General features: G+C 36.9%; 2 protein-coding genes across 4 annotated transcripts in view; one reads left to right on the top strand and one right to left on the bottom strand.

Annotated features, from left to right (window-relative positions):
- Positions 1–11,134: 11,134 nt before the first annotated feature.
- On the top strand, positions 11,135–23,650 carry LOC124168210 (putative zinc metalloproteinase C607.06c). 2 transcript variants are annotated; one of them, XM_046546344.1, is made up of 7 exons: positions 11,135–11,844; positions 12,669–12,925; positions 15,409–15,615; positions 17,989–18,156; positions 18,319–18,582; positions 20,455–20,517; positions 22,599–23,650. In XM_046546344.1, the coding sequence occupies exons 1-7, from the start codon at positions 11,437–11,439 to the stop codon at positions 22,813–22,815; spliced, it is 1,584 nt and encodes a 527-aa protein (XP_046402300.1). In that variant the 5' UTR covers positions 11,135–11,436; the 3' UTR covers positions 22,816–23,650. The 2 variants fall into 2 exon arrangements, with proteins under 2 accessions (XP_046402300.1, XP_046402299.1); XM_046546343.1 differs by having other exon boundaries at positions 12,666–12,925.
- Positions 23,193–25,627, bottom strand: part of LOC124168209 (ralA-binding protein 1) — a 35,056-nt gene continuing 32,621 nt past the window's right edge. For both annotated transcript variants that reach the window (XM_046546340.1, XM_046546341.1), the window contains one exon: positions 23,193–23,693. In XM_046546340.1, coding sequence (XP_046402296.1) covers positions 23,574–23,693 — 120 coding nt within the window. In that variant the 3' untranslated portion in view covers positions 23,193–23,573. The remainder of the gene's footprint in view (positions 23,694–25,627) is intronic.

The following is a 25,627-nucleotide window of genomic DNA, read 5'->3' as shown; positions in this document are numbered from 1 at the left end:
ATGAGTGGAGATTGTATTTTTTTCTTATAGAAAAGCAAAAATTAATTTTCATACCGTCCAGCTCTAAGGCTGTTTTACACTGGGTACCTAATTGCACAATTCGTAACTGAATTTTTTTTCTCAATATGGCGTGCAATTGCGCGCATGCATGAACAAAATTAGAACAGATGCCATTTCGCGTTCATATATTCTTCCATGCGTACCAGCAATTCACCGCTTTTACACGGCGCAATTTGAAATGTGCCCCTTACACGTACGCCAATCTGTGCAAGTGCATACACACCCCGAGTCAAACGGACTTTCTGATTATGGCACGAGATGGCGGGAGTGAAGTTAAGCTATAATCCCATTTGCTTCCGCAGCGCTGAATTCCCTCGGATGTTATTTTCTATTCTATCTAGTTGGCAAGCTGTGAATGTGTCGTAATTGCCGGTAGGTGCCGGGCTGAAAGCCGCTTATGTCTCCACGGCGCGACACGTGAGGTTAAGGCCATTTGGAAAAGCAATATCACACGAGTAATAGGTTGGCAGACAATGGAGTGTTCCTCGTTGGCCTAGGCATTCAATTTAGTGATGAAGAACGAATGGTATTTCACAAAAGCGGGCGATGTAACCCTACTCCATTGGGATTATATATTTTCATCCCCTTTTACATAAAATTACGTGTGTGTTTCTTCAGTGTTTCTGAAATTCTGTAAATACTACTGACTAACCACGATGAGGAACCTACAAGTGACATTAGGCGACGTGAAACATATCCTGCGTTTACCGCCGTACTATGGCAGATAAGATCACGAGAAGAAACTAAAAGAAATAGACTGCACAACAGTGATTTAAAATTTAATTCTTCCCTCGTACTAATAAGGATAGCAACGGTGTCCCGATTAATAGAATTAATGGCGTCACTTGCTAGGACGACTCACTGCACGAATTGTTTTTCTTCCATAGTTCTAACCTTGCATGGATTCAGTGGCGTAGCGAGGGGAGGTTTGGGGGATAAACCCCCCCTCCAGAGCTCAGAGAAATTAAAGTTTATGTTTAATCCATTTTACTTGGATTGATATTACCAATAGAGTAGTGTAATTATTAATAAAATATCCCCCCAAAAGCCGTAAAACTCACCATTTTGAACCATATATCTTGAAAAGCCGCAATTTATTAATTTCGCACCTCCCGCTTATCCTGGTGGGTATTCCATACCCCCAGACGACCCCGGTATTAGTTGCACCTGAACCCCCCCCAGCCTTAATTCGTAGCAGCGCCCCTGCATGGATTTGCTATAGGAATAACTAACCATTAGCAATTGTTGTCTTTCCTTCAAATGTGCACGTATATTTTGTCGACATGCTTAATATTTCTATGACCGTGCGGTGTGAATGTGGCGGTTCTCTTGCATGCTGCATGTTGGTGATTGGTCACCCCCTGCCAAACACCCTAGAGTTGGCTCGCAGGGTACAATGTAGATGTAAAAGTTATCGATGCAAAGAGGAAAGAGACACCTTGAGCAAACCAAAGCCCCCCCAATATAGGCAATATGCCTGCCTACATCTATATGTATGCTGCCCTGCAAGCCACCTTGATAGGCGTTTGGCAGGAGATGTAAGGATAACAGCCGGACGCATTTACCCCTTAACCGGATGAATTTCTAAATACGTGTCAAAAATTTTTTCTTTATGAAATATATCTATAAATGCTTCAACTACTACATTTTAATAACTTTTTCTGGTATTTCCTTAATTTTTAAGGAAACATTTTAATATGTATTTCATATAATACATTATCGTTTTGGACAACTTTTACGTTAAATGGATAAGTATTTACTTATTTATTTATTTCTTATATATATATATATATATATATACATATAATATAACGGTAATAAAATATGCCGAAAATCAAATCCCTGAAGTTAAAGAATACAAGTACATATAACTAAAGGGAATCGGAGCAGTGGTAAGAAATGTGAAATGTTGCTATTCATAGACTTGTAAATTTTCCACAAAAGATTTTCATTTCACATACTCATCGAGCACTTCTCATTGACGCACGTTCCTTCCTAATTACATATAAATACATCACACGGGTAAATTCTCTTACTCGTATGCCATGTGGGGTGAGCTGACTTTCTTCTACATAATGAGAAGCTGATCACCTATAGCACCTACTGACTGCTTCGAGAAACACATAGTATAACAACGGGTGGTATCGTATCAGATACACCATGGGTTAGAGAGGAAAGATTGTGCCCTTCAGAAATAAATAAACCTCAATGAGTGTAGCAGAAAAGTTTCTCGGGTTTTCCACCGGTTGATGTCGTCCATGTCTCCCGACGTTTCGATCCGCGACTTGCTGATTATCCTCAGGGGGTCTTCCGAGGATGATCGGCAAGTCGCGGATCGAAACGTCGGGAGACATGGACGACATCAACCGGTGGAAAACCCGAGAAACTTTTCTTACCTTCCTATGTTGAGAAAAATATCACTTGAAAAAAGATCTGAGGTTTTCCCGGCGTATGATGATGTTGAAGTTGTTTCGGGTTTCCCACCGGATGAGGTTCTCCATCCCTGAGAACCTCATCCAGTGGGAAACCCGAAGAAACTACAACAAAAATAACACTTGTACCCATTGGTTTCTCATTCCCTCATATATCATCATATAATTGCTCCAGTATTAAATTTTTGCTAATTATCCAATGATATGACCTCGAGAAAACACACCAAAGGAACCACGAGGGAAAATATTGTGTACAATCGTGTATCTTTCAATCATACTAAGACGAAAGAATGAAATAAATAACGTGAAGATACACAACTTTTTCACCCTTTCTGTTTTAAGTACAAACTCTAAGTTGCTACCTATTTTTGCATAAAAACTTCGCTTAAATAAAATAAAGTTAATAAAATATCCCTTGCGCAGAGAAAGAGAAATATTTATAACCAATTTATTAAACGTTACGGTCGAGGACTCTAGAACTAGTATTTGTAAACATTAAGGAAGCTTCAGAACCGGGAAACAATTATTTATCTTTCAAATAATGGACTAAAACTAACTAGTTGGTCAGCCACTGTCATTTCTAGGCAATGGGTATAATTTTTATTACGAATTTCGAACATTTCAAGATATGCCAAATTTGATTTTATGAAAAATGCATGATATTTGGATGGTGTCGTTAAAATGCGTTCGATAAATCTTAATTTTCACCGTGGTTTTAATTTCATGGCCCATGCCGACCTTGATGAAGAATAACCCTAGTAATAACAAAACCCGAGAAACTTTTCTGCGACTGATACGCCGGGAAAACATAAGATCATACCTCAATGAGTGTAGTGTATCATATATGATACAAAATGCAATGAAGGGTTAAAAAAAAGTTTAGGTCAAATGACATTTTGACGACATATTTCGACAAGATGAGGGAAATATGCGGATTACGGTGAGCCCAGCAACGTACATTGAAATGTCTCCGACATTGTCTGAAGAATCAGGAAAAGAAACTCATTCATATTTCCCTGAATTAAATGGCCATTTTTTCCTATCATAATCCATAATCCGCAACACGTTCATAAAGCAACAAAAATTATAAGTATTAATTAAAAGTTTAGAAAAAACATCAAATCCATCAAATGCACACATAAATTAATAAAACGGAGACATAATAAGTAGAAATTTATTTTACCTCAGCAAAGAAGCACCGAAAATTATGCGAAATAAATATGGACATAAATATAGCTGTTCTCCGCCCACCTCGAGACCGTACACAAAGGTAGCTTTCGACAATATAATTATCCACGGCAAGGATCGATAACCTTTCACACAAGCAGGCTGCATTTATCAAGAGGAATGGCTACGTAGGACGCGAATACACCTACATATACATAATACCCTGCGAGCCACCTCTAGGGTGTTTGGCAGGGGGTGATCAATCACCAGCATGCAGTATGCAATTGGACTACCACATGCACACCACACGGTCCAAAAAAACGTCACGTATACTAACAAATCATACTACCACATGCTGTTAGAAATAATAATAAAATTAAGAAACATGCATTAAGTTTTACACAGGTTAGTAGGCTACACTACAGGTCATGCAATCTACTTATGAGTTATATCGCTGCCGTTATAATCTCTTATTGATCTTGGAAAAAATGACATTCTGAATCTGTCTGTTCTACAATCTATCTCTCTTATTTTATTTATATGATCTGATCTTCCGTAGTATGTTGGCGTCCTTAAGATATGGTTAACTTCGTTAGAAAAGACACTGCTCTGAATTTATCTAAAAGGTTTAGTCGATTTTTCAATCTTCGGTCCGACAGAGATTCACATCCGAGTTTATCTAAGACGTCAGTTACACTAACATCACGATCGTAACGACCTTTCACATACCTGGCAGCTCTTCTTTGCACGCGGTAGTAGTATTTACAGAATTTCTTATTAATTATTTACAGAAACTTCAGGTGTTATACTGATTAAATATAATACCCGAACTTTCACTGAATGGTTAATTCACAATAACTTTTGTCCTTTTAACCTTCAGGTACCAAACTCCCTCCATAACTCCCATCATCTACAATAATGAAAAAAATAAGTCAATAGTTTTGAGTCACATTTTTTAAAAAGTGGGCCGCATGTGTCCGTCCCTGACCTAAGGTGAACAAGAGGTAAGATGATCATATGACATAATTACCCAAAACACATGGACATTAAGCATTTTCCAATACTTCCCGATGGAAATTTTCATAATAAAACTAGATCTGGAAAGATAAGTCTTAACGCATGGGAAAAAGGATATGCCACAAAGTTAAACGTAACGCAGAGTCCTGACCGCAGATTAATGACAACAATAAATACGGGTGAGTGAAACGTAAAAGTTAACGCAAAATTATCAAAAATAAACTTCGTTAAAAAGACGCAAGTAGGAGGTGCATTGGATAGACATGCTCATTGGTATGATAGCCTTCAATCACTCCTAAGCCTGAAGTTTTGGTTCACATTGTCACGCTAAATTTTTTAAAGATATACTGGAATATAATGTTGGCAATTGGTGAGTCACTTGAAATCGTTTTTCAGCCAACATAAATTCTATTAAATTAACGCAAAACAAAGGATTCTTACTAATTAATGCATTGTATTAATAAGTGAACTATACTGAATCTGGAGAAAAATTATACGAGTGAAGGAATTATTACCAATCGTCGCAGTATATTTTCAGCACATGTAATATTTTGCGCATACAAAGTACCATATGCCATAAATTCGGGACTTCATGAAAAAATTCTCCGTTTATACGCTCATATAAAAACGGTGACGAGTGGGAATCATCCACTGGAAATAACAACAATGACATACAAGAGATATTAAAATACCAATACAATTACTACAGGAAAAGAGTTGCGCAGAGAATATCATACATTCATTTTCGAATTTTTTACAACACAAAAAACTATTATATATGCGTAAGGGTTAATGTGATAACATTCACAATCGTATGGAAATCAATACTGTTGTACTCACGTGAATTACTGAATATAAATTTAGGCTCATTCAGGCATTCTCAGAAGCGAGGTACGTTTGAAATTAAAATTTTGTTTTGCTGGCTTTCAAATGCCAACAATTTACCAATAAGCATAAAACTGTTATGAAAATGCTAATGAATCTTTCACACACGGAGGAAATTAAAATCACGAAAGAAAACTTATTTTATGCAAATCTATGACGAAAAATTACGTGGGTAGGCAGCACTTCGCCGCTCAGCGCAAAATACCATGATAATGCCATAAATAAAATGAATTTTCACGCACAAGCGGACTTAAAATCACAGAGGAAGTTTGAATCCATGCAAATCTATTGTGAAAAATTGCGTGGGTACGCAACTTCTCTGCCCGATGAACGGCTATAAATGTATACGCACGTGCGATGGCAAAGAAAACTAAAGGAAACTTATGGCTTACACTAACGGATGGAAATTTATGGCTTATACTAACGTAGGCTGGAGCGCAATTTCTAAAGAATAAACACGTGTTTCACAATTCTCTTGGATAAACAAAGACTAAGTTGGAACTTAGGTGCGATAATAATATTTTCTTGCGTAAATGTTTACCTTTTTTGGCGAGAGGAAACACCTTCTGGTGCTTGTGGAAGTGCTTCTCCAGGAAGGATAGTAACATCATGATGAATATACCACGGAACTTTTTACAACGGAACACCTGCCTCCCGACTTTCCCCCACTCCTCTGACCTAGTCGAGAGCGCCGAAACAGGAGCACACTCCCGTAGCAGGTGATAACTTCTTCACACCCGTAACATTAAACAGAACCGGCAGTCGGCTGCCAAAATTTATATCCTGCGGGCCCATCACTATAGTCCCCATTTAATCGGCGAAGAACGCTTGACATACGAACGGTAAGGTTTAAAAAAAAACAATGATTTTCGCAACTCAGAAGAGCTTACAACCGAGATGCGCACGATACTCGACTTCGCGGAGGAAAGGTTTTGAATGACCCGCACAGAAGCAACAGCGGTCGGAGACTGGCTTCGCAGGGGAACACGAAAACTCTCTCACGTGGTTTTCCGCCGAGGACTTCCCTCCGTCATGGGGGGTTCATTGATTATGACCGTGTACCCTTTCGAACCGATGTGTGTCCCTTAAACCGAGAGACCACCGATTAATCTGGACGGTGCTGCCGACTCGCGGACGACGCGTGCACTGCTTGGACGACGGAATCGGGACTCGTTCAAAATAAATTTGAAGGCATATCGCACCTGAGAGGAATGAAAACAAACGGTTAGATCGCTCTTCGCAATGCAGGACACGCTTGAAATGATAGTCGCGATAATGATCCTGGCTAACGCAATTATACGCGTGTTACCAAATAGCTTTCTATCCAGCAGATAGTGGGGCCACACTCGCGTAACTTGTCATCATAAATACTTTAAAACGAGAGATCGTGCCAAACGAAAAAAAATACATAAATATTGAACACTATGGATATTTATAAACGATTGAGGGCATGAAAAAGTTTTAAATCGAAATTTCAGTTATTTATTAATAGGTGTTCACGCATTTTTTTATTTAATAAATCAAAAACAGCCGATACGGCCATTACATTGAATATAAAACTTGTAACCTGAAGCTTTAATAAATATTAACCATAAAAAAACATAAAAAAGGATAAAATAAGCATTCAAATTAGCGCGGGTTGGAGGAAGAAAGAGGATCTTTTAATTCGGTATGAGTTTTAACTGAGGAAATTCGTTTTCGAAATGAGTTGATATAATTTATTAATAATTATATTAAATTAAAATGATCTACATAAAAGCAAAGTTAATATAATACAGGAATCAATCATCAAAAGCTATCTCTCTATATAACTATATTACTAAATATCCATAAAACTATATCTATGTATATCTAACTATATTTCAACCGTAGGCTTAGACTATAGCCAAGTAATCTATTTTGGGTTTTTTGCTGAGACCTACAAATAAACTTTCAAAGGGCGCTTAAGTCCAATTGATTCCCCGAAGAAAACATCTGAGTGGGGATGGGTACGAAATTTAATGAATAAATGCACTTAATTTTGACAGGCAAGTTAGGTTTGAGGAGATTCCGAGTTCTAAGAAAAAAGAGAACCTTAGAGTCGCTTCGCACCAAAAAAAGAGAATATTAACTAAAATCACAACCAAACTTCCCTCGGAAGGCCTATCTTGAAGGCAACTTGAATGAGCTGTAATATTAAACGTATGGTTGAAAAAAATACAAAAATGTTGACCAAATTCACGGATAATTTCATCCGATAATTAAATTATTGATTTTTCCTCTACGTCCCGATTACTTTATTTTTAAGAGCCCCCCAAATTTTCAACGACGCAAACGGAAACCCTCCGTCGGGTACCCCCCTCCATTCAGAGGGTACCCCATCACGTATCTTTCCCCCTCTATGAATTTCAATAGCGATTCCTCCCTGCATTTTCTTAATTATCACTCTCAATTAGGATGACTCATAATGCACCGTCCCCCCAATTATTTTAAATGACGAAGCCACGGCCAACATGAACTTCGAATTTTGTACTTCACACTTTTCTAAACGATACATTAACACGTACGGCTTAATGTCTAAATGTATGAACGCGTGAATGAACACGAAAATGCACCGTGTAACCAGTGTAACCACCCAACTTGTGCGAATGCATGAACGGAAAATAGAACCTGTTCTAATTTGGTTCATGCATTCGTACATGTTCCGTTCCGGTCCACAAAAATCATTCACGCAAACGTACTTACATTAACTCGTACGTGTTAATGTATCGTGTAAACAGGCCTTAACTAACCTGAGTTTTGAAGTAAAAATGAGGTAATTCAGTGCTTTAAATCAACTAGCTTCCTGAACAAGGTCGGACATGAATAAAAAATAAAATTAATAGAAAACTGTGATAGATATAGTGAACCGTCAATTATTCAATGATAATCGATATCGACCTTTCTCTTGCATTACCGATTTTTTTTCTCCACCCGCGCCTCCGTTCAAAATGGAAATATTCCCCACGACGCGGCGATATTATACGCAGTAAATAATTTACATTCGATTCACCTTGAGATAATCTACGATTAATCAGCCTCGTCAGGATGAATTATCGCAAATATTTTCGATCGATTTCATCTTTCCATATCTTACTTCGATATTGCAGTATCTTTCCGCTGATCAAGTTTTAATTCCTTGCCTTATACGGATTTTCACCATTTAATTGCCTCCATTACAGTTTTCAAGCGCACACGCCTATCCGTTTAAATAAAAAAGTAAGAAACGTTAACCTTAGCCTACGAATGAGTAAACTTTATAAAAAGTAAGTTCGCAAAATAATATCACTATAAAACAAAAATGCATTTTTAAAGCGGAATTCAAAAAATCTCATGAAAAAACACTACTCAACTTCGAGACAACGAGCCACAGCCGCTTCCCGAAGCGCCAGGCGCCGATACAAGGCGCCACATTCGAACAATTGAGCCTGTATTTGGCAAGTGTCCGCCCATCATGGCCATAAAAATACATCACTTAATCTACGTGAAAAAGTAGCAAATTATTTTCATTCGCAACAAATAGCATGACACATAATCATGGTTTGTAATATAAGAAGACACAAGGTGTTTACTTGAGATGAGTACAAAATCAACAATCGTTACGAACACTCCCACATCAATTTTACGGGAAATCTACGATAATATATTCCATGCGTGTTGTTTCATTGAGGCGAATAACTGAATAAAACCACCACTACTTCATTATTCTCACAAGAATAAAACTATGCTTTCATCAGAACTGAATCAGCTACTTCCCCGATATTAGTCGAAAACAACCCGCAACACTGACAATGAGATAGAGAATAAGCGAACTGCGTCATTAGAACATAATTTGCTGCGTAAAAATCTGTTTCGCCACCTAAAAACCATACGTATCAACAACGCGAGAGGTACTTTAGTTATGGTATAAATTTCTCCCCAAATGAACTCTCACAAGCAAACACCGGTTAAATTACATAGACCACAGTCTAAACGATTTAGATAGCGAATAGACTATGCGTAAAAAGTTTAAATACAGGCACTCACTACAATCTCACACATTTATTTCCCCGTAAGGTTCATTTGACGGAAACTAGCCTCAATCTTGCTACGAAGTTTCAACTTCAAGGTCTACTACATTAAACCAATTGCACCAAGGTCAAAATCTTGAGCAGCAAAGGCTAAATACGACAGAAAAGTAAGGAGGACATTTACTCACTAAAGGCTCAGAATTCCTCGAGAAAGCTTAATGGTCTGTAAATAAATATTCACGGCCTCAGCGGGCGGAGGGAAAAAGGGATGGATACCGGCCGGCACCGTATGCAAATGAACCCCCTCGGGAATTATGGAGATGTGCTTCCTTCCTAGGCCATCAATTGATTCAAAGAACATCATTATTCAACTACAAAAACAGTCCGCATCACAGCATAAGTCGGCAGATTTTGGTGGTCCTTTCGGATAACAAGCATACCCTGCAACTCTAGCGTCAATATCGAACCTCAAGTTCCCTCCAGCCAGACTTGAATGCTCTTTTCCCGGCAAATGATGTGAATCATGCTTGCTCCGCCGATCGATAATGCAGTAAAGCGTCAGGCGATCAGGCTTTGAGACTCAGCGCGTGTGTACGGAGCAGGAAAAACTGCAGTCACGAAGAGCATTTCATGATACTTCACAGCAAGCCAAGAGTCTAGTAGCAATAATCTAGATGCCAGTTAACGTAAAAAGTTAGCACATATCCCTTTGTAGAGATACGTTGATTCTATATGTTTTACCAAAACAAACCCCCACAGACATCACATGTATGTTTCACCAAGAAAATAAACATTGCAAACAAAATCAAAGGTAGCTTAACACTTCCTCAGAACCTCCAATAAAATACGAGGGAATTACATACGAGTTCGTAAAATGGCTCCTTGATTCGTGTTCAAGTGCTTGAAATATAACAACGTATCAATGGCAGAAAAGGGAAAAATAACTAGAAAGAAAAAAAGATATATTTTTATAAAACGCATACAAACAACTGTATGCAAGCTTTATCACGTTTCAATCCCTTGAAATCACAATTCACAGCTTGTTAGTTGAAATCCCAAAACACCTTGTGAAGTGATTGGTGTATCAAAATGATTCACCTCATAAATAGACTCCACATTTTATGCTCGTGAAGTCAAATGACGAGCCACCAGTGTGCAATACGATATGTGAGATGAATAGACGTCCAAATTCGATTAAAACTAAAGGTTTCTGAGTCTCACAATAGTTTACAACATTTGAAAAGGGTGGTGGTTTGTGCGCAAACTCTAAACTTATACTGAATAAACCGATACGAAAATTATCAATGAAACATGCATTATACTGACCTTAACTATCAACCAGTAGGGTAAATGTTTTCCCTCCTGTCACCTCCTCAGTAGCCATCTGAAATTCTTCAAAGACATATCAATTCAAATGCCACTGTTTACGTTTTCACGTCACATACACAACACGGTACTAGGGCACTCTACTGACGGAAACTGAAAATATCGACCTCGGCTTCTTTTGGGAAGCCGCTTGGCGATAGTCATTTTGGTGTAGCAGAAGCTTTTGTGTCTATTTTTGTAGGTCATCTGCAAGTGACGTTATTACTGCAGTATTTGTGATTTTTTGTCCAATTTTATTGGGCAGTCTTCCTTTACTATTTCCATTTCAAAACCCGATAGATTAAAATGTGGAACGCCGGCAAAACCTGAGGAATGTTATCTTTTCAACTCACTTATTTCACACCTCAGAAATTTGTGATTTTAATGCCATCTCAATGGTAACTGAGCGGAGGTTTATTAAATGCAAGTTCCCATACCTCTTAGTGTGTGGTTCATAGCCATTGTGAAATTCCTTATCCATAATGACCACCAATGTTGGTGATAATTCGAACCATCATTGTATTCAGCTCTCCAACGTCAACAACGGAGACAGGTTTATGCATCCAATATGCCTTCTAAAAGGGCAGATCATTGCTGCAGATCCTCGCTGTACTGGAGGAAAAATATTACTACACCAGACAGGTGACGATTGCCAGGAATCTGTGGTGCCTTCAGAATGGGAAGTGACTGAGTGGGGTGATTTTAGGTCTCTCTTCTCTTTGAAGCGCGGACCAAACCAAATAAAAATATTTTGGAAGTGTGCAACATGTCACTATGATGCACAACTGGCAATTCAAATTTACTACGAGGAAAGGAACACTAGTTTTAAGGTCTTACCTGTGTGGATCACTTGCCAGGATTCTGAGGAAGAGAGTGAAGAAAAAAATTTGGTATAGTATTTTTAACTTCTCTCATTGAATTAACTGTGAATTTTTGGTTGACTCACACTGAATTAATGAAAAATTTTATGAACAAATTTTATCTACTCGAGTTTCTCTTCAGTGAAAGTGTGTGGTTAATGGCATAATTGATGATTATGACAAATTTTGAATTATTGCTGATAACTAGTAGAATTCTCACCATATGATGATGGTTCTTATAAAATTGCATTGCATCAATACAGCAGTATTAAAGTCAATAAATGTGGAGGTAAATGCTTACATATTAACCATGTATCCAAATCCATGTCTTATATGAGCTAGCTTCAGGTAACTGCAGTCTTCTACTCCACAAGGTTTTAAAGCTTTGGTTAGCGTGCCTCCATTCAAATTCAAAGGTTACAGTTAATATAGCTGATTAGCTTGAGCCTACCATAAGCCTAGACCTGCCAGAACTGGGATAGCTCGATATGCAATTACACACCGAGCGGATGCATCTGACAGGCCAGGATAGCTCACTTACTTTCCAACCAAGGAACTCGCTCTGTTTTTGGTTAGATTGTAAAATTTGGATTGACATGGAAATTTTGGTGATGATGTGTCATATTTTGCTGGTCAATTACTTATGTAAACTTCACAGGCACCACAAGCATTAATTGCTATTTGTGGGCTATATAACTCCTATTATCAATTTTCAATTATTTTACGGTTACATTGTTTCAAATTTTACCTTGTACAAAATTTACCCACTTGAGTCAGAATAACCTTTTTTTATTATTTTAGTCCTGTGCAAAAATTTTCTCTTGCTCACTATCCATGTCATCTTAATTCAGCAGGAGAACTTGAAGCGGGTTCAGCTGATGGCTCATCTTGCTCAGTGCGTGACATCGGAATGCCTTCAGGATAAGGGGTTTGGCCGCTCTTCAATATTCTGTTTGGATCCAACAGTTGCTGTGTTCAAAAGTCAATTAACTTCTTCCAGTGCTCTTAGTATGAACCATGAAGCCTTATGGCAGCATTTGGCACGAGAGTTAATGAGCTCAAACCTAGCCAGCCATCAGACCAAATATTTAGCCTTCCTTTCATGCACTCGGTAAGGACATATTTAATTGATGAACTGTTTCTTCATTATTTTTTTATTAAAACAAAAAATGATAAGCTAATTATTAGCATTAAGGATACAAATTCAATTTGGTTATTTCCACCATTCGGGCTTGCTTCGATTCCTTGCACATACCCAGGCTAGAAGTGCTGAGCAATGAATTAAGATGATGGATCAATAATATCAATCAATCAATCAATCAATTTATTAGTCGTTAAATGATATAAATCACAATAGACATCGTCAAAAATAAAATATATATATATATATAATATACACTTACAAACAATGAAAAGGATTACTACATGAGAAAGAAAATAAAGATCACATATTAAAATAATAATTGGCCCATTAGTCACAAAGACCTGTGAAGTCCCCAGACATGTATTCTTCAAAAGAATATAGGGGTTTCCTACGCAACCATTTCTGGATCGTTTTTTTAAAATTATTAGTGTCTTTTAGTTTCACCTCTCTTGGCAGTATGTTGAATGCCTTAATAGCCATGTTTTTAAAACTGTTTTTGGACTTTGACAATCTATAGAAAGGTGTTTCAAGGTCTTCTTTATGCCTGGTGTTGTGTGTGTGTACATCAGACCTACTAGTCATAATTGTAAGGTTGTCTTTGGCAAATTTTAAAAGCTCAAATATATAAAGAGAATACACAGTCATAATAATAGCAGTACAAATTCATTCCAAAGGGAGCTTAATGCCTTTTAAATAAGCACACCACTCAATATTTTATGCTTATATATGTTTGAATAATAATGTACTGTTATTGTTTTAATTTCAATCAAAGTTTGGTCAAACAAAGAGAATTACTTCTATAGGAAATGCATGCCAAATACTAAATGATTGATTTTTGTCGCTGTGTATTATAATTAAGTTTCAAGCCCAGAGGATGACAATATAATTGGTGTGGAGCTAATTCAGTAGACCCTTGCATTTATATATATTATTATGTCCATGGACATGTCTTATATTAATCCATGGATGCAGTGGCATAACTAGATATATGCTTTGGGGGTTGGGTAATGGAGGGGTCTGGCCGTAGCACGCCCAGAACATCCCCGCAGGCCACAGAAAAATTTTTGAAAAATGGCATGCCTGGAAATACATTTTACATCATTTTCGCACTTAAAATTTGCATTTCACTCGTCATTCCGCAGAAAATAATCACTGGAGGGAAAAAAATACTATAATACTCAATGAGGCTTTGGGGGGGGATCTATCCCCTCATCCCCCCCCCCATAGTTACACCACAGCATGGACGACCGATCACAAGGCGAATTCCGCTGTATGTTGAATCTGCATTACCGTATTTCTCCGAATATAGTCCCCCCCCCCCTAATTTTGAGGCTTCAGTTTCGGGAAAAGTAAAAAAAAAAGGGGTTTGAATATAGTCCCCCCCTTTACTTTTATCTCGGGCAATTTCGGAAAAAAAGGGGGGACTATATTCAGACATATACGGTATTTATGAACCAGGAATCAATTAAAAGAGCATTAGCACAGGTATATGTCGCCATTTCAGAAATGCTTTTCCTTAAAAAAATTTGGTGTAGAATTAAATAATTAGTGATATGTTGTGCGAGTGGAAACAAAATTAGCAAAGTTTTAAATTTAAAAAAAGTGTATGCAGTCAGCTCAGATTTTAAGCTGAATCCATTGCAAATTGACTCCGTAGCAAAAAAAGGGTCTAATGTGTACTCTTTCATTGACCAACCCTCAAGAGAAATTAAAAACATACTTATTTATCTTAGTGGTCAAGATTTACATTCATGGAATAATATATAAGATAGAGTATCACTGCATTCCATGTCCATGCCTTATTATCCTCATTTAGGGGTGGACTTGGGTCCCCTTAGCACTCCCCCTTATGCCTCATTCACATTACGATTGTCCGAGCGATTGTCGGAACTATCGTGCATTCATACGACTATTGTTAAAACCTGTGCTGCCCTCTAGTGCTGACATCTAAAGTGAACGGGAAATTGACAGCAAAGCTGTTGAGGTATGCAGGGACAAGATATTACTGTGTTCAACGTGTATTTACTGAATAATTTTTCTTCCGCCCATATTCTTCCTTCAGAGGACAAATCCATGAAAAAAATAAAGCTTCACGAGCTTTTCATCTTTCTCTTGTCGCTTCTGTTTCCGGTCTCCCAGCGCCTAACCATCGTAAAGTGGCAATGTTCGGAACTACATCAACTATTGTCAGGACATGAATTCACATGGCTAGTTCGGCCAACTATCGTAAGGACGATTGCTCGGACAATCGTAATGTGAACGAGGCATTATACATATATGCCCCTAGGTCTGACTATGGTTACAAGATATTTGAAATACACTACAGTGAACATCCAATGAAAAGATTTTGGCACATGTAGCCCTGAATGACTAATTCCAATACCTAAACTCTTGACATGTCTACATATCAGATGATACTATGATATCATGCTTTGCTATTTATTTTAAAGTTATGAAACACCAATTGATGATGCTGCTGGTGGTAAGAAAAGAGCAGGCCGCATCAAGGGCCACATTGCCTTGGGGGCCGGAGGACTTGCTCTGCTTGGAACTGCATCAATTCACACCTGGCCCAGCACTATTGCCGAAGTTCTTCCACATTTTCTAGATTCTACCCCAGTGGATACCCAAAAGCACTTTGATGATAGCTGTCGCAGGTAAGCCTGGTTATGTATTTCTCATGGACGTTAAGCACCTACGAGCAGTATAGAGTAAATTCTCCTCTGTAATTTCCACCAAATCAAATGTCTATGAACCCCATAAATGGCTTTGTATGTGATTGCCATAGCTATAAAATGGTTGAATTTCAGTTTTTCATATGACAGGTGATGATATTCTTTAATATGTACTGTATTTAACGGTCTCAAATATTATTTCCGGTGTTATTTTGGAAATATGATGAGAGAGTCAAATATCCATCCTAATGAAGAGGAAAGCCCAAACATTTTTTACAAAAATTCATGATCATACACCAAGGATAAAATATGCCATGAACACATAATTTGGCTAAGCCATGATGATCTTCAATTTTTAATTTGTGCCATGCTTTCCCATTATCTTTAATGCTCATTCTTTTAAGACAAGTTCCTAGAAAACTAGGAGAGTAAGTGTTGGTAAGGGATAAGAGACAAGGGTAACCAAGGAATTTTAAGGGAGTAGGAAAAGTGGGTTCCCTATCAGGTCCATTGGTTGATTGTTAGGGACGTTTTGAAGTTTTACTCTGCCATCTCCTTCCAAGTTCATCACCCTGTACACAATGGCAGACTACGCCTTCAAAATACAGAAAACTTGAGCACTCTTCCCACCATCAATTCTCTACGAAAACTTGAGATCCTTTTAAGGGAATGTGTGAGAGGAGTGATAGGTGGATAAGTAGGGAAGCAGTGGCGCTGACTCCATGGGGCCTGAGGGGGCCCAAGCCCCCCCAAAAATTTGTTACAGATGGGAGGAAAAAATGTGTCAGGCTTGTCGATTTTCCCCGGAGTGTCCAGACGTCGAGATTATAGTGATCAGTGTTCTAATGTTGATCATATGACTCTTCTAAAATGCTTAAAAAACTTAAAATTCACTACTTATAAAATTTACCGGGGCAAGGTCCCCGGTTTGGGCCCCCCCAATATTTTTTGTAAGTCGGCACCCCTATAGGGAAGTGATGGGTGGATATGTAATTGTATAAAATTTATCCTAATAACGAATACCTCTACTGAATTTCCTTTTTTACTTGTGATAATTGTAATGTTAATAATTTGCAAACTTCTTACGCATCCTAGTTAACTCATATATTCATAACTCTTTGGATCCGGCCATACAAAGCAACTCAGTGGTGCTTTGGAGTCACACATCTCATGGCTGAACGCTGGTAGAACTGCATGGCACCATATATGTGTAGCAGAAGCATAATAGGATACGGCCTTGAGCCACATAGACAGTGGAAGAAAGCCATGATATGGGTGCAGTTAGATAAGAGCAGTAAGAAATGTCCTCAATGGGAGGCATAAGCCTAGTGGCAAAAATTATGAATGGAGGAGGTGGAATTAGTTGAGTTCTGTTATCATGCCTCATCATCACATCTCGTGTTCTTTCAGATTATCCAAGAATTTTCCCTAGCTCGTTTTTGAATTGTTTTGTCTTACCTCCAAATGACATCCAGTAATACTCTTTTAGTTCCTGTCAATAATTTCCAATGTTTTCAACTAGATCCAGAGATGTTAGCCACTAGCATTGACAGTATCACCTATTTGTAGGCGTGAATTATTTCTTTATTATTAAGGAGACAGCTAACATCAAATTTAAGCATCCAATAATATTTAGTTTCAAATTTCACTCCTGTATTTATTTATTATTAACATACACCAAGCCTTGCCCATAGTTGTCACTTCTTGGACATGTGGCTATGGTCAATTGCATTGCCCCACACCTACTTCTTGCATTGCAAGATACTGCACTGACACCAGCCGTGCTATGATTGGCTTGTATAAGGATTGTACTTGACTATCTTTCTTACGGCTTATATCCATGGTAGAATGGTATTTTAGCTCCCTTGCTTGAAATGCCTTACATTTCAAATCATTTATAGACCAGACATTAACCAGTAGATAGTAATGTGGGAGTCATGTGTAGAGATTTTATGATGTCTGCTATGATTATGAGCTGACGCAGTGATGTATTAAGGGTCAGGTAGAAGGGGATGGCTGCCCCTTAAATTCTGGAAAAATTAAAATATTACAATTTTTAAGGTGGCTCTCTGAAGCAAGTTTTAATTTTGCCAGCTTCATAGAGAATATTAAAAAATAATTGATGAAGATAAAAAAGCCAATTGCTTATGCATATCAGACCTCATACGCATTCTCGCTGCAAGGTAATGCATTCAATCAAGTCGCCGCAGTAAGTAATGAGCCACCACCCCAAGAACAACCTGAATTTACACCTTAGCATACAATATGATATATATTTAATGCTGCCTCCAGACTTGTCTCATACTAACTAAATGAAATATGAGTATCATTGGATGTTTTGTCAAATTTCTTTAGGGGGACTTACGGAGGGTGCTTTGCCACAGCAGTTGGTTCTGTTTGCCATGAGTTAGGGCATACTTTTGACTTGGGTCACACCCAGAATGGCATCATGGGAAGAGGCTTTCACCACATTCAAAAGATATTCATCCTGCCCAATCATAACGAGATTGCCCCCGTGAACAGGTAAGAGAAATATCCATGAAAACTAAATTGACTAATGTGTTCGTATCCACCAGTTCAATTTAACTTCAAATCAGAATTTAATGAATGAAAATTTAAATGGGATGAATAATTAGAAGCATACTTGTGTTTATCACCTTATACATTTCTTCTGCGTGCCTTTAGGAATTGCAGTGAAAAGTTAATCCTCAATAATGCATCCATGGAAATTAAAAAGCAAAATTCTTCAATATCATCCACTGCACAACTGAACACGGATATTAACATCTCATGGAGTCAACCTAGGAAGGAATTTTCCACTTCAACTGTGGCTAAGGAGAAGAAAGTTAAAGGGATGCAGAGAGGTCTTCCAGGCAGCAAAAAGCCTTCAAAAACTGATGAATACCCCTTTTGGTCCAATGGATGCGCTGCAATTTTGGCATTTCACAGGTGCTTTAAAATATTTACATGTTTTCTATTATTTGGTAAATTATTAGCATTTTTAGAACTACAGTGGAACCTCGTTAAAGCAAGTACGGGCTATTGCGAGACCCCTGCCATTACGAGAGATAGCCGATGCACCGTCAAATGACCCTATAATAAGCATGTTTAAAAAGTTCATTTTTACGAGGCCCTTTTGGTGTTGGCACTTGCCATATGTTTTGCCGGAGAGATCGCCAGAAAACCTTCAACAAGAGTCCCTTATCTCTGTAATTTCTTGCGATCTGTTAGAAATGAAGTTAACATGTCTCAGTCTCAAATTCATGTAGTAAACTGTCGTTCGATATAAATAAGTAGTTCATTTTGGTGAAAATACTGTGGCATTAACATTTGCGAATGCTTGATTTTCTTTTGTTCCTCGGGCGGCAGAAAGCAGACAGCAGCATACCCGCACGTCCTTGAGTTGCGTGATTAGAAAGCATTTGATGGCAGACACCATGACCAAAAACCAATGCTGTGCATGATTTTTATTCAGTGCGGCGCTTATAAATTGTTTGAATAGTTAGTTGTTGTTTGAGTAAGGAATTTTAGTGATGCAAAAAAAAACATCGCCTCTCGTCTGGATTTTTACTAACGTTTATCGAATATAAATTTATCTGTCGTCGCACCACTCCTGTTCCTGTATAACTGTTCACAACAGGTATATTGGCTGTTATTTGCTCCACCCCCGGTAAAGTGACAATTCGCTATAGTGAGTGTTTATTGGAGCACCATGTGGCCTCGTTTTATCGAGGTTGCACTGTAATGCACTCAGTGGCCATAAATAAATGAACTTAAGAAGGCTGTAGCGAGTGGAAGGTCTTGGGTTTCAAACCCCCTGAAATATTTGAAAGACATGGTCTTATGTGTACCCCTCCATTTGAATCCCCCAAAATGTAACCCCTCTTCGAATTAACCTCTCCCCAATTTTTTTTCTTTCTATAGCCTTGTGAACTTAATGTAATTATATGCAGTTAAGACTTAGAATTAAAAAGTGGAAAGCATCATTTTTAATGGCTTTTGGGGTAACCCATGACAATAGTTTGAAATGGCCTAAATTTCCTCTTCTAGGAAAGGAAGCGTTAGCCATTTTAAAGTCTTGACAAAGGTTACCCCAAAAGCCATTAATATTAACAAACATGGACAGCAAAATTTTTAGTATTTAATTTGTGTGTCTTTGCATCATATCACAAAATGGCTGCATCAGTATTATCAAATGATGTAATTAGGGTGAACTCTGAAATATATTCTTACCACTTAAGTTATAATTAATGTCATACTATGGAAGCTTATACATTTGTGAGGTTCATATGAAAACCTCAGATGTGTTGTAGGATATAAATTCATGTTCAAAATAAAATTAGCCAATTTTTAATTTCCAATCCAAAACCAATGTAAAAGTAACAGAAGCAGGCAAAATATAGTGGAATGGCATCCTGTAAGTATTAAAGGAACAGACAGATGGCACTTTTCCACAGGTTTATTGAGAGTACGACATGTTTCGAACGTTAGGTCGTACTGTACTTGATAATGACCTAATGGTTGAAACGCGTCATACTCTCAATAAACCTGTGGAAAAGTGCCATTTCTCTGTTCCTTTCATGCTTCCAATCTTTGTCGATATTTTCACAGAACACTTGGTGATGAGTGGATCATATCACCACAGAAAAACCAATACCTTGGAAAATGTTATTGATAAAATTATTATATGATTATAAATGGGTAATGGAGTTAGGAGACTACTGTTTGGTTTAGGAGTTAAATAATGAAAGTCAGTCAATCATTTCTTCAACTTATGTACATCTATTCCACAATTTTACAAACAAATGTAATTCTTTGCAGGTGGTTCAATGACTTTCCATTCCAAGCCAACACTTCCGAAATGATTACATATAATAAACAAATGTAAGTATACATTTAGTCTTATTATCATTGAGTGAGGTTATTCTTACTCATTCAGTATGCAGCATTAATAGGACCATCACAAAAATACAAGCTATCTCAACAGTAAGGAAAAAATATGCATAAAATTCACTATAATTGCGTACTTGTTTCCTTTACTTTACCATAATATACTCCTGATGTATCTGTTTCTCTACTAATCATAGCTATACTTTGCTTTACTCCATGGTATGCTCCAAGAGTCATTACACATAAACAATTTTACTCTGTGAGAACAGTTTAATACTTGGATTTTATGACAAGGGTGTTAATAGCTTGCACTCAAAGACACTTTACGGCAACCATAAATCTATGCTTTAAGTTTATGAAATGGAAACGTACCATTTTGCCAAAAATAGGTAGTTGAGCAGTGATACAAAATAATTGCTTATGTAAATGTGTTACGTATCTCAATTTTTGTTCATTGATTTTCTAAAGTAAATGCTGCCAGAAAATCCACACAAGAGTAGTAGGAAAGGGTATGGGTTTAATGTACAGAAATGAATGGATACCAGAATAAAAGTAAATATACATAATTCAGACTATAAAAAGTATGGTATTTTAAATGACAGGCCTTTTTCATTTTATACGTTATACCTTCCCATAATATGTGGGTTTTCGTACGAAAAACTTCTTCTTCAAGGTATGAACTGAATATGAACCCTTATGAAAAAATTGTATAAACCTGTTTCAAAATTTTATACAATCTTATACATTGCCATGGCAATTGTATAAATTGTATAAAATTTTGAAACGGGTTTATACAATTTTTTCATAGGGGAATGAACTTCAGAAAGAGCCCTGATTTACGAAAAATAAGATTTTTCCATGACTACATTTAGCCAGGGAGCCAATAAGATGTGAAAATCAATCAATAATTTATAACGATCATTTAGATTTCAAAATTCAAAATTTAGATTACTTTGAAAAGTGGAGGGAATTGTAGCTACTGTTAAGCGAAATAGTTATCATACAATATTTATTCAGACAATATTGATAATACTGTATTAAGAGCAATAGAAAAATTATTTACTGAGCTCTCCACTCTTTTAAGTTCTGAGGTATATTATTAAATCTGTACATGCCTATCACGTCATTATTATATTCTCCTCGATGACAAATTTGCATGTGAAAATATGCAAGTATAGCGAATGAGATGAGCTATTCATATATGAAAGATTTAACTTTTTCCTGGCGAATGGCTGACGTAAACAGTTCTTGGGTTTCTATCTGGGTTAGATTCTCTACACCCACCCTTGCCGATGTTTTGATGAATTACTTATTCATCGAAACATCAACAACAATGGAGATGTTCTAACCCAGATAAAAACCTGAGAACTGTTCACAACAACTATTCATATGATTTTCCATTTTCTTTCCTTCTATAGTTATTTCATGATCCAGTTACTAATGCAGCAGTAAAATATGCCATTTAGTTACGTATTGCATTGTGGCTTCTTCCAAAATTCAGTACCAATCTCTCATGAGAATGGTAATGGTTCTAGGGTATGTTTCCATTCCAAAGAGCACACAGAAGTGAAATTGTCCAAGTGAAGTCAAAGCATGAATACTGAGACTGAACCATTTCAAATACATTGACCTGAGTGTTAATTTTTTTACAAATAAAAAATTGATTCAAAAGAAACCTTCCATGGAAATGACCATACCAAACAATTTATGTTTCATTTTCGTCTTTTATGAACATCAACAGCTCCACCTACACTTGTTCTCATGTGCACACTCAAAAACACAGACACACATACATTTTACATGGACAAATCAAGAGTTAAAAGGCACTTTAGCTACATTTTGGTATCACAACTAATCACTTCTTCACTTCCTAGTGTGTCAACACTTCCTTGGCAACGATGGTCATTTTCTATCCCATCAAAAACACTCAGCAGCCCCCGATTATTTCATAGCATTAGCAACAGTGATTGTGCATGTGCAAATCAGAATTTGAATCACTTCTTTTTCATTAACTGAACATTGATATTTTTATTTTATGGTGTGTACTTATACGCCTCACTTTCCTCATGCCAAAGGAGGTGTGTATCTTCCACGGCTGGATTGAGAGTGGTTCAAATAAGGAATGATGCCGACGGAGGTGCTGTGATGTCTTCTTGGCAGTTCCTGGGACCCCAAGGTCGAAGCCAGTTCCTAATTCCATCAGCATTTTCATTTCCCAGGCAAAATCCACAAACTGTTTTGTCAGTGATAGCAGAGGACTCATTGGGAAATATTTTAAAAGATAAACTTTAATTTCGTAACCATCGTCCAACATTGTGATGTTTTCATAGTTCACTTAAGTTTTTTTTTACAATTTCAACAAGAGAAATATTTACAACAAATATGCTGCCAAAAGTAATGAGCACAACTAACAGATTCGCCATAAACTGTTGAATTTTAACAATGCATACTTACAATACATCACCTTCTTCCACAAGTAGCTAATGACAAGTGCATTAGGACACAGCCATTCATTCAAAAATATTAAATTAGTTTTACAAAGCTAAAAAGTAAACATTATTTATGTCATATTCTTACCTTAAATCACACGTAAGAAAGTCCAACAGAGTGATTTTAAAATGCTCACTGGTCATGGGATATGTTTATCATTACAATAAACGCCACACAAATCCCCGCAACAATAAGGTTTTATATATTTTTAGTCATGCCCCAATTTAATATTCATCAAACCTTACTACAATGGCATTTAGGGAAACCTTCCCCAGGCAGCAAGAGCAATAAAAATATTATTTATGTATCCACCGAGTCATTTTCAAGCAAAGATAATTTTCTGAGAAAGCTTGACATAGTTGGTACTTTTCATGCTATGTTCATATTACACAAGAAATAAGCTGCATGCCCAAAATAATGTTCCCATAAGGCAAAGTAGTTCATATGATACAGTATAGAAGTACTTTTGAAGATGAAATTCCTCGATAAATGAGCACGGACTAGTACTTGATTGACTGGACTGACAATCAACAGGATAAAAATACGCTCACCAAGAAATATCACACTCCAGCATGGGCACCTTGAGCTTGACGCGCTTGAAGAATGCTTAACTGAACTTTGGTCCGAATGCAGGCCTCTCGTTCCTCAAAAATCAGTCGTGTTAATGTGGCAGCCTTTTGCTGAAAAAAAATAACAATTGAATCAGCATAAGTATTTCAGACAGAAAAGTGCGAGTGTCATTTAAAATAACCTTCAGCAATCACTAGTCCCAGCACATTTTAAATTTATAATTAAATGATTTACCATATAGTCTTATAAGATCCTGTCATTTCTCAGCGAATTATACTAATAACTTATTCTCACCTTTCTAGCTGAGTAAGAAAATTTGAGGCAGTAATGAATCTTTCAAATTCTTGTCATCATATTTCAAAATTTTTAAACATAGCACTAAAATTTGAGAGAACAATGCCACAAAGATTAAAGAGATGTTTAAGCGCAGGAAAGAAGGCTTGTAATTCACTACTGCTCAGCGGACGATGGAAGCGTGTTCCATTGAAACGTTAGCTTCAAATTTTCTTACTCGGCAAGAAACCCAAGAATTACTTATTAATACCAATACGGCAATAGTCTTATTCTCTTAATTCAAGAATGAGTTCAATGAACACATTTATAACCCGACATTACAATGTCAGTCCATTATTTAAGAACACCGATTTTGGCATTAGGTATTTCCTTCCTGAATACAATCCCAATAGAATTCAAGTTCACTTCAGACTAATACTACAATACTGTGTAGCTAAACTTCATTTTTATAAGCAGTATCTCTCCAGAATAAACTGAAAATTAAAGCGTCCAAAAATTACCGTCCTCTCAATAAAATTGTTTATCTAAGACAACAGTTATCTGAGCAATCCAATCACTTAAAAAAATACTCACAAGAGTGATTGTAAGGGCATAGTATTAGCTAACTATTGCGGACATTATTCATAGAAGCAGTCAATGTTTTCTAAACACCAAAAATGAATTGTGTGTCAACTAATCATAGCTGAAAATAATCAAACAGAAGCAAACAAAATATTTACTCAACCACTGAAGTAGCTTCTGGAAGATTAAAACACAAAATCATATGCATGTTCCCCAATTTTGTAATAAATTAATAGAATCAAATTTTACTGGCCACTAAATCTCAATTTTTGCAATGCATTGATATGGATATCTATTTTTCTCTTTCACCTAACATCAATTTGATTGGTTTTTCAACAGGACATAGTTTAATTTTGATTATAATAAAGATTACAGTCAGCCCATCTTCAGCATTAAACCTCAAATGTACTACATTTAGCTTAGCATCAAATCAAATGGAATGACTTAATTGAGGATTCACTAAATTATCTGTTCATTATAGATATATTTGATGAGGATTGAATGACTTACAATCAAGTATTAGTCTCTTTCCAAAGAATGATTCCAATTCCATTCCTAATAAGTAATAAGGCATAAGAACATTACTTAGACCTCTACCTGAATTCTTTTTCAAATTTGATTTCATATATTAGATAACAAAAGGGCAGTTAGTTTCAAATGCTCATAATGAACATACAAAATGGTCCAGCAAAAGTGATAAAACATATTAATTTCCATTTGTAAATATCCCTATATATATTGACTACTTCATTCATTCACACGACACCTTAAGCGTAAACATTCAAATAAAGGAAATCAAGGAAATAAAGGGATAGGAACACGTAATAGAAAAAGGACGAGGACAACGGTGCTGTGGTAGATGGAAAAAGCCAGAAATCAGAGGGTAAAAATGCTACCTGACTGGGACTCGAACCCAGAACCTCCCGGAACCAGGAGGTTCTGGATTCGAGTCCCAGTCAGGTAGCATTTTCACCCTCTAATTTCTGGCTTTTACCTATATATATGTATTGATGTATTTAAGTGCCCTTTCAAGTACATCATAACATGTATTTTCTCCACACAAGGCAGACACTAGCTGTTTTATTACCTTTCCTCAATAATGTTTGTTCTTTCTGATCTATCTGACCCTTAATTTATACATTACACCAGCTGCCACTTTTTTACATATCCAGACAACGTGATTTCCTAT

The sequence above is a fragment of the Ischnura elegans genome, chromosome 11 (assembly GCF_921293095.1).
Source record: "Ischnura elegans chromosome 11, ioIscEleg1.1, whole genome shotgun sequence".
Lineage (NCBI taxonomy): Eukaryota > Metazoa > Arthropoda > Insecta > Odonata > Coenagrionidae > Ischnura > Ischnura elegans.
The sequence above is the reverse complement of the archived record's forward strand: the minus strand, read 5'-3'. Positions and strand labels throughout refer to the sequence as shown.